The sequence below is a fragment of the Penaeus japonicus genome, unplaced genomic scaffold (assembly GCF_977035675.1).
Source record: "Penaeus japonicus unplaced genomic scaffold, GWHDUDI00000001_assembly GWHDUDI00000012, whole genome shotgun sequence".
Taxonomy (NCBI): Eukaryota; Metazoa; Arthropoda; class Malacostraca; order Decapoda; family Penaeidae; genus Penaeus; species Penaeus japonicus.
In genome coordinates, this window is record NW_028234414.1 from 18,808,721 (window position 1) to 18,818,720 (window position 10,000).

Genomic DNA, 10,000 nt, shown 5'->3' on the forward strand with positions numbered 1-10,000 from the left:
CTCTGTCTGTCTCTGTCTCTGACTGTCTCTGTCTCTGCCTCTGTCTCTGTCTCTGTCTCTGTCTGTCTTTGTCTCTGTCTGTCTCTGTCCCTTTCTGTCTCTGTCTCTCTCTCTGTCTGTCTCTGTCTCTGACTGTCTCTGTCTCTGCCTCTGTCTCTGTCTCTGTCTCTGTCTCTGTCTCTGTCTCTGTCTCTGTCTCTGTCTCTGTCTCTGTCTCTGTCTCTGTCTCTGTCTCTGTCTCTGTCTCTGTCTCTGTCTCTGTCTCTGTCTCTGTCTCTGTCTCTGTCTCTGTCTCTGTCTCTGTCTCTGTCTCTGTCTCTGTCTCTGTCTGTCTCTGTCTCTGTCTCTGTCTCTGTCTCTGCCTCTGTCTCTGTCTCTGTCTCTGTCTGTCTATGTCTCTGTCTCTGTCTCTGTCTCTGTCTCTGTCTCTGTCTCTGTCTCTGTCTCTGCCTCTGTCTCTGTCTCTGTCTCTGTCTCTGTCTCTGTCTCTGTCTCTGTCTTTGTCTCTGTCTCTGTCTCTGCCTCTGTCTTTGTCTCTGTCTCTGTCTGTGTCTGTCTTTGTCTCTGTCTGTCTCTATCTCTGTCTCTGTCTGTTTCTGTCTCTGTCTTTCTCTCTCTCTCTCTCTCTCTCTCTCTCTCTCTCTCTCTCTCTCTCTCTCTCTCTCTCTCTCTCTCTCTCTCTCTCTCTCTCTCTCTCTCTCTCTCTCTCTCTCTCTCTCTCTCCCCCCCCCTATCTCTCTCCCCCCCCCTATCTCTCTCTCCCTCCTCCCCCCTCTCTCTCCCTCCCTCTTTCTCTCTCTCCGACCCGGAAACCTCACATTATAACCAGATCTGCCCTCGGATCCAGGTTCTCCTTTGGGTCCGTCTAACCCCGGGCTTCCCCTTGGACCTGGAAGTCCGTCGTATCCTGCAAGAGAAAGACCTTGCTCTCCCTTAAGCCCCTTGGTTCCCGGCCGTCCATCTTGCCCTTGGAAGCTGGGGCCGACATCTCCCACGTCGCCGACAGGGCCGACGATCCCCTGGAAGAACAGGGGGAAGAACATGAGATGGTGAACAGGGCGACGAACGTGAGAAAGTTTGTTGTAGTCATGGTCTATTTGTCAGTCGACTCCAATACCCATCAGGGATACAATCAGTCGATCATCATATCTATCACAATACAATCAGTCGATCACCATATCCGTCACAATACAATCAATCGACCAGTAAGCCAAGTCCCCCCCCCAAAAAAAAAAAAAAAAGATGAACTAGAAAAAAAAAATATATATAAAAAAGTAGTCAAAGAATAAAATCAAACGATCATTCTAAAACAGCAAAGCATAAACACCCACGTCTAAGCCAGGTAAACCGGAGGGGCCCTTAGGTCCTGTAGGTCCCGGGCGCCCTTTGTCTCCCGGTATTCCAGGAGGACCTTGATTCCCCGGTCGACCTGGCGCTCCTTCTGCTCCTTCGATTCCAGGGTCTCCTTCACGTCCTGGGAATCCTTGGGGACCTCTCCTACCCGGATATCCCTGGCGGCCAACCATTCCTAGAAGGATATTTGGTTTCGTTCCTTTCCTTGGCTTATGATATGCAAATATAGTAGATATACAGACACACACTTAAACAAGGAAAAACGCAAATACAGGCTTATACACAAATTATGATGGGAATAAAAACGATGATAATAATAATGATTATAATACTACTTATAATGATATGAATAATTATAACGATTATAAAACTAAACCCGATCCTAATTACAATTATGACAATAACAATTACCACAATCTCCATGAAAAATAAATATGAATAATATCATCAACAAACAAAAGAAGGAGGAATGCAGAAGCATAACGACAGAGATGACATGACATTCAAGTTGGTTACAGTTATATTGCCTTCTCACGCATTACCTTTGTTTCCTTTGTCTCCCTTTTGTCCTCCTTGTATTAATTCTCCGATAAGCCTTCCCATCTCCCCCTTTCGCCCTGGGTAACCCCTTTCGCCCTTCGCTCCTTTCCTGCCCCTGTGGAAGAGAATACAGAAGATTCAGTCACTCGTCTGTCTAACTTTGTCGATGCGTATATATTCATAATCTCACTCATGTACAGATGCATATACACAACAAAACAACCGTAAAGAGACAAATACTTGATTGGCCATGAAACATCATTTCTTCCCGGTAATCCAGGGGCTCCTGGTCGACCATCTATGCCGGGGACACCACTCACACCTGCATCTCCCTGAAGATGGCATGATTTTGTTGTCACTTTGATGGTAAACGAACATGAACACATATTCATGAAATGAAACACAGCCACACTAGGAACGAAACATAAGTCGAGAAGTTCGAACTAGTCAAGAATTCCTCCTCAGACGAATTTAGAATCGGGTGTTTACTTCATCCGACGAGGAACTCTGGACGAGATCGAAACGTCTCGACTTATATTCCGTTTCATTCTATCTGTGTACACATGTTATTCTGTTTATATTTTAGTTCCAAGATACTGGTGTTTGATATACTGATGTGCTGTAAGCTTATGTTCCATTGGTGGCAAAAATCAGCTGCATTTAATCAGAAGTTACTGTAATTTAAATATATTGCCAATCGTGGTAGAGGTAACATACAAATGCCTTCCAGTGAGTAACGTACTGAACTCACAGTATCTCCCATTGTAAAAGTCGACTTAAAATTGATTGAAAAGTGGTGAAAAGCAGTATGAAGTAGAAACCGACTGAATGAGTTGTCTGAAGTAGAAGGCTGAAAAGGTAGTCTGAAGTAGAAGGCTGAAAAAGTAATCTGAAGTAATAGACTGAAAAAGTAGTCTGAAGTAGAAGGCTGAAAAAGTAATCTGAAGTAATAGACTGAAAAAGTAGTCTGAAGTAATAGACTGAAAAAGTAGTCTGAAGTAGAAGGCTGAAAAGGTAGTCTGAAGTAATAGACTGAAAAAGTAGTCTGAAGTAGAAGGCTGAAAAGGTAGTCTGAAGTAATAGACTGAAAAAGTAGTCTGAAGTAGAAGGCTGAAAAGGTAGTCTGAAGTAATAGACTGAAAAAGTAGTCTGAAGTAGAAGGCTGAAAAAGTAGTCTGGAGTAGAAGGCTGAAAAAGCAGTCTGGAGTAGAAGGCTGAAAAAGTAATCTGAAGTAATAGACTGAAAAAATAGTCTTAAGTAGAAGACTGAAAAAGTAGTCTGGAGTAGAAGGCTGAAAAAGTATTCTTAAGTAGAAGACTGAAAAAGTAGTCTGGAGTAGAAGGCTGAAAAAGTATTCTTAAGTAGAAGACTGAAAAAGTAGTCTGGAGTAGAAGGCTGAAAAAGTAGTCTGGAGTAGAAGACTGAAAAAGTAGTCTGGAGTAGAAGGCTGAAAAAGTAGTCTGGAGTAGAAGGCTGAAAAGGTAATCTGAAGTAATAGACTGAAAAATTAGTCTGAAGTAGAAGGCTGAAAAAGTAATCTGAAGTAATAGACTGATAAAGTAGTCTTAAGTAGAAGACTGAAAAAGTAGTCTGGAGTAGAAGACTGAAAAAGTAGTCTTAAGTAGAAGACTGAAAAAGTAGTCTGAAGTAGAAGGCTGAAAAAGTAGTCTGGAGTAGAAGGCTTAAAAAGTAGTCTGGAGTAGAAAACTGAAAAAGTAGTCTGGAGTAGAAGACTGAAAAAGTAGTCTGGAGTAGAAGGCTGAAAAAGTAGTCTGGAGTAGAAGACTGAAAAAGTAGTCTGAAGTAGAAGGCTGAAAAAGTAGTCTGGAGTAGAAGGCTGAAAAAGTAGTCTGAAGTAGAAGACTGAAAAAGTAGTCTGAAGTAGAAGGCTGAAAAAGTAGTCTGGAGTAGAAGGCTGAAAAAGTAGTCTGGAGTAGAAGGCTGAAAAAGTAGTCTGGAGTAGAAGACTGAAAAAGTAGTCTGGAGTAGAAGGCTGAAAAAGTAGTCTTAAGTAGAAGACTGAAAAAGTAGTCTGAAGTAGAAGGCTGAAAAAGTAGTCTGGAGTAGAAGGCTGAAAAAGTAATCTGAAGTAATAGACTGAAAAAGTAGTCTGAAGTAGAAGGCTGAAAAAGTAATCTGAAGTAATAGACTGAAAAAGTAGTCTGAAGTAGAAGGCTGAAAAAGTAGTCTGGAGTAGAAGGCTGAAAAAGCAGTCTGGAGTAGAAGGCTGAAAAAGTAATCTGAAGTAATAGACTGAAAAAATAGTCTGGAGTAGAAGACTGAAAAGTATCTGGAGTAGAAGATTGAAAAAGTAGTTTGAGTAGAAGGCTGAAAAAGTAGTCTGGAGTAGAAGGCTGAAAAAGTAATCTGTAGTAAAGCTGAAAAAGTAGTCTGAAGTAGAACTGAAAAAGTAGTCTAAGTAGAAGCTGAAAAAGTAGTCTGGAGTAGAAGGCTGAAAAAGTAGTCTGGAGTAGAAGGCTGAAAAAGTAGTCTGGAGTAGAAGACTGAAAAAGTAGTCTGGAGTAGAAGACTGAAAAAGTAGTCTGGAGTAGAAGGCTGAAAAAGTAGTCTGAAGTAGAAGACTGAAAAAGTAGTCTGGAGTAGAAGGCTGAAAAAGTAGTCTGGAGTAGAAGGCTGAAAAAGTAGTCTTAAGTAGAAGACTGAAAAAGTAGTCTGGAGTAGAAGGCTGAAAAAGTATTCTTAAGTAGAAGACTGAAAAAGTAGTCTGAAAGTAGAAGCTGAAAAAGTAGTCTGAGTAGAAGACTGAAAAAGTAGTCTGGAGTAGAAGGCTGAAAAAGTAGTCTGGAGTAGAAGACTGAAAAAGTAGTCTGGAGTAGAAGGCTGAAAAAGTAGTCTGGAGTAGAAGGCTGAAAAAGTAGTCTGAAGTAGAAGGCTGAAAAAGTAGTCTGGAGTAGAAGACTGAAAAAGTAGTCTGGAGTAGAAGGCTGAAAAAGTAGTCTGGAGTAGAAGGCTGAAAAAGTAGTCTGGAGTAGGAGCCTGTGAAAGTAGTCGGGAGTAGAAGGCTGAGAAAGTAGTCTGGTGTAGAAGGCTGAAAAGTACGGAGTAGAAGACTGAAAAAGTAGTCTGGAGTAGAAGGCTGAAAAAGTAGTCTGGAGTAGAAGGCTGAAAAAGTAGTCTGGAGTAGAAGGCTGAAAAAGTAGTCTGGAGTAGAAGGCTGAAAAAGTAGTCTGGAGTAGAAGGCTGAAAAAGTAGTCTGGAGTAGAAGGCTGAAAAAGTAGTCTGGAGTAGAAGACTGAAAAAGTAGTCTGGAGTAGAAGGCTGAAAAAGTAGTCTGGAGTAGAAGACTGAAAAAGTAGTCTGGAGTAGAAGGCTGAAAAAGTAGTCTGGAGTAGAAGGCTGAAAAAGTAGTCTGGAGTAGAAGACTGAAAAAGTAGTCTGGAGTAGAAGGCTGAAAAAGTAGTCTGGAGTAGAAGGCTGAAAAAGTAGTCTGGAGTAGAAGGCTGAAAAAGTAGTCTGGAGTAGAAGGCTGAAAAAGTAGTCTGGAGTAGAAGGCTGAAAAAGTAGTCTGAAGTAGAAGACTGAAAAAGTAGTCTGGAGTAGAAGACTGAAAAAGTAGTCTGGAGTAGAAGGCTGAAAAAGTAGTCTGGAGTAGAAGGCTGAAAAAGTAGTCTGGAGTAGAAGGCTGAAAAAGTAGTCTGGAGTAGAAGGCTGAAAAAGTAGTCTGGAGTAGAAGACTGAAAAGTAGTCTGGAGTAGAAGACTGAAAAATTCGTCTGGAGTAGAAGGCTTAAAAAGTAGTCTGGAGTAGAAGGCTGAAAAAGTAGTCTGGAGTAGAAGGCTGAAAAAGTAGTCTGGAGTAGAAGGCTGAAAAAGTAGTCTGGAGTAGAAGGCTGAAAAAGTAGTCTGGAGTAGAAGGCTGAAAAAGTAGTCTGGAGTAGAAGGCTGAAAAAGTAGTCTGGAGTAGAAGGCTGAAAAAGTAGTCTGGAGTAGAAGACTGAAAAAGTAGTCTGAAGTAGAAGACTGAAAAAGTAGTCTGGAGTAGAAGGCTGAAAAAGTAGTCTGGAGTAGAAGGCTGAAAAAGTAGTCTGGAGTAGAAGGCTGAAAAAGTAGTCTGGAGTAGAAGGCTGAAAAAGTAGTCTGGAGTAGAAGGCTGAAAAAGTAGTCTGAAGTAGAAGGCTGAAAAAGTAGTCTGGAGTAGAAGACTGAAAAAGTAGTCTGGAGTAGAAGGCTGAAAAAGTAGTCTGGAGTAGAAGGCTGAAAAAGTAGTCTGGAGTAGAAGGCTGAAAAAGTAGTCTGGAGTAGAAGGCTGAAAAGATAGTCTGAGGTAGAAGACGGAAAAGGTAGTCTGGAGTAGAAGGCTGAAAAAGTAGTGTGGAATAGAAGACTGAAAAAGTAGTCTGGAGTAGAAGGCTGAAAAAGTAGTCTGGAGTAGAAGGCTGAAAAAGTAGTCTGGAGTAGAAGGCTGAAAAAGTAGTCTGGAGTAGAAGGCTGAAAAAGTAGTCTGGAGTAGAAGGCTGAAAAAGTAGTCTGGAGTAGAAGGCTGAAAAAGTAGTCTGGAGTAGAAGGCTGAAAAAGTAGTCTTAAGTAGAAGACTGAAAAAGTAGTCTGGAGTAGAAGGCTGAAAAAGTAGTCTGGAGTAGAAGGCTGAAAAAGTAGTCTGAAGTAGAAGACTGAAAAAGTAGTCTGAAGTAGAAGGCTGAAAAAGTAGTCTGGAGTAGAAGGCTGAAAAAGTAGTCTGGAGTAGAAGGCTGAAAAAGTAGTCTGGAGTAGAAGGCTGAAAAAGTAGTCTGGAGTAGAAGACTGAAAAAGTAGTCTGGAGTAGAAGGCTGAAAAAGTAGTCTGGAGTAGAAGGCTGAAAAAGTAGTCTGGAGTAGAAGGCTGAAAAAGTAGTCTGGAGTAGAAGGCTGAAAAAGTAGTCTGGAGTAGAAGGCTGAAAAAGTAGTCTGGAGTAGAAGACTGAAAAAGTAGTCTGGAGTAGAAGACTGAAAAAGTAGTCTGGAGTAGAAGGCTGAAAAAGTAGTCTGGAGTAGAAGGCTTAAAAAGTAGTCTGGAGTAGAAGACTGAAAAAGTAGTCTTAAGTAGAAGACTGAAAAATTAGTCTGGAGTAGAAGGCTGAAAAAGTAGTCTGGAGTAGAAGGCTGAAAAAGTAGTCTGGAGTAGAAGGCTGAAAAAGTAGTCTGGAGTAGAAGGCTGAAAAAGTAGTCTGGAGTAGAAGGCTGAAAAAGTAGTCTGGAGTAGAAGGCTGAAAAAGTAGTCTGGAGTAGAAGGCTGAAAAAGTAGTCTGGAGTAGAAGACTGAAAAAGTAGTCTTAAGTAGAAGACTGAAAAAGTAGTCTGGAGTAGAAGGCTGAAAAAGTAGTCTGGAGTAGAAGGCTGAAAAAGTAGTCTGGAGTAGAAGGCTGAAAAAGTAGTCTGGAGTAGAAGGCTGAAAAAGTAGTCTGGAGTAGAAGGCTGAAAAAGTAGTCTGGAGTAGAAGGCTGAAAAAGTAGTCTTAAGGAGACGTAGACCGAAGAAAAAGCACCTTGGGTCCCTTTGGACTGTCGTAGCCATCCAAGCCATCCAAGCCATCGCGCCCTGGGTCTCCTCTCTCCCCAGGGATGCCAATGGGTCCTGGAGGGCCGTCATCCCCTGGCTGACCCTTGACGATGGTAGAATATGCTTCCCCAGGATCTCCCTTGATCCCGTGTGCACCCGGGATGCCTGTGGTGGAACGTTACTGCTTGTCTTCAGGAAGTGCTTTGGAGTGCGTTTCTCAAGCGATGAAACAGGTATGTTATATGAAAAAAGTGTCTAGATTCATTTCGATTGGTGTGTACTCGATCACTGAGGTGTGTTTTGATCTTAAACTACTGGGAGCTTCTTTGCGTAAGGGAATGTTATTACTAAATTATGTCCTTTTTCAAAATTGCAGAAACCAAAATTCTGAATGTTCTCTTGAAAAAAAGTTAAAAATTACTTGCTCTAACATAAAAATAAACAGACAAAGAATTCTGCCAAGTAAAGAGTGCTCGCAAGACAATACTAGAGAATGGGAGAAATGTTCGTTTTCCTACCTAAGGATCCAGGTATTCCATCCATGCCTCTAACTCCTTGGTATCCATATCTGCCGGGGCTTCCCTTGGGACCCCTTTGGCCGGGTAATCCTTGAGGCCCGGCGATGCCTCCTAACCCAGGCCTACCGCTCGTTCCTCTGTCTCCCTTCTGGCACGGTCGGGCTAATGGTATGGCGAAAGAGAAAAAGGCAAAGAATGCAATGGCAGGACAGAAGAGAAAAAGGCAAAGATTGCGATGTAATTATGTTATGTTAAGGAAAAAAAAAATTGGGAATAAAATGTTGATCTGATTCTTTATCACGTTTCTAGCTAGACCTGTCTTTTGCACAATTTTCTCATGTTTAGCAATATGATGAAAGTGACAAATACGTGACATAAAACCATGAAAAGTTGTAAATAACCTTGGTGAATTTAATCATTATTTGAAGCTAGAATAAGTATTTGTGTGTTTCTCCATTATTAGTATAGCGAAAATAGCAAAGAAAAATAATTATTCAGCCTTTGTTTCCTTTTTTTTTTGAAGATATCACAAACAAAACAAAAACAAAAACTGAAAACGAATTGTGTTCAAAAGACATTCGAAATTAAATCTTTATGGTGGTTATCCGGAACCATACTGATTGACATCCACTATCCGGTAGTGGTTTACTTTGTCCAACGGCCTCAATGTGTTGAAAATGACATTACACATATGAGTACTTGCATGTTAAAGTAGAAAATGTTAGCATTTCTTCAGTTATATTGTTGAATGGATATTTTAGTTCTAATGTTTACATAAGGACATTTGTGGCGGATATTTTGTTTTGCAATTATGGGGTATAGAGATTGCCGGATTTGTTTAAGCTGTACTCTGTCGGATTTGGGATGTTCAGCCTGTACTTTCCCGGATTTGAGATGTTCGCCCTGTACTTTGCCGGATTTGAGAAGTTCAACCTGTACTTTGCTGGATTTGGGATGTTCACCCTGTACTTTCCGGTATTTGAAGTGTTCAACCAGTACTTTCCCGGATTTGAGATGTTCAACCTGTACTTTGCCGGATTTGAGAAGTTCAGTCTGTACTTGTTTATTCGTACCAACAGTAGGAATGCAGTCATTTCCCTTCGGTCCCTTCTTTCCTGGCACTCCATAGAGGCCATCCACTCCCATCCTTCCGGCCTCCCCTTGAGGTCCTGCTATTCCTTTGGGTCCTTTGAGACCCTGGACATTCACGCCTCTTCCAGGATAGCCCTTCGGTCCTGTGAACATTGGTCCCTGTTATGATTATTGTTTGGCAAAGGGGATGGAAGATTTGTGTATTATTGTAGTAAAATTGGAGATGCATCGTTATCCTTCTGGCTAAAGTTATACTTACTCACAGAGAGTAAACAAAGAAACAGAATGATATACACAAACAAGCATATGAATAAACACAATCATCTACAGTCAACGAACACACACGCACACACACTCACCCCTCCACCCCCCCTCCCCCACACACATCCCCGCCACCCCCATCCCCCACCCCACCCCTCCACCCACACCTAAACACACACACACACACCTACCCCCTCCACCCACGCCCCCTCCCCCCCACACACACAAATAAGACGCACAGCTTACCTTGTGGACCGGGAAATCCAGGTAAGCCATCAAAGCCATTTCGCCCATCCGTGCCCGGTCGCCCATCCCTTCCTTTTTCTCCGTAGTCGGGGTCACCTGGCATACCTTTCATGCCCGGGATGCCATAGGGCCCAGGGCTGCCCTTCCGCCCCCTTGGCCCTGGCACGCCTGAGAGTCCTGGCGGAATGAAGGGAAGAAGGAGATGAGAACGGGAAGGAGAAGGAAAGGGAGGGGGAGAGGGAGGGCTAGACAAGGAGGAGATGAGATAGAGAAGAGAGAAGGGGAGTAGAGAAAAGAGAAAGAGAGAGAGACAAGAGAAGAATATATATATATAGAGAGAGAGAGAGAAAGAGAGAGAGAAAGAGAGAGAGAAAGAGAAAGGAAGAGAGAGAGAGAGAAAGAAAGAAAAAGTGCGAGAGAAAGAGAAAGAGTCAGACAAACAGACAGACAGACAGACGTATCTCGAACGAGTTACATCCCACCCGAACCTACCTC

The 10,000-nt window shown here is 42.3% G+C and overlaps 1 protein-coding gene across 2 annotated transcripts in view; it reads right to left on the bottom strand.

Annotated features, from left to right (window-relative positions):
* Positions 1-10,000, bottom strand: part of LOC122260604 (uncharacterized) — a 40,330-nt gene that overhangs the window by 19,081 nt on the left and 11,249 nt on the right. For both annotated transcript variants that reach the window (XM_043027963.2, XM_086542584.1), the window contains exons 8-15: positions 9,506-9,682; positions 8,980-9,141; positions 7,907-8,068; positions 7,375-7,553; positions 2,134-2,225; positions 1,896-2,008; positions 1,332-1,528; positions 819-1,019 (exon numbers count right to left, since the gene is read on the bottom strand). In XM_043027963.2, the coding sequence (XP_042883897.2) occupies positions 819-1,019; positions 1,332-1,528; positions 1,896-2,008; positions 2,134-2,225; positions 7,375-7,553; positions 7,907-8,068; positions 8,980-9,141; positions 9,506-9,682 (1,283 nt within the window). The remainder of the gene's footprint in view (positions 1-818; positions 1,020-1,331; positions 1,529-1,895; positions 2,009-2,133; positions 2,226-7,374; positions 7,554-7,906; positions 8,069-8,979; positions 9,142-9,505; positions 9,683-10,000) is intronic.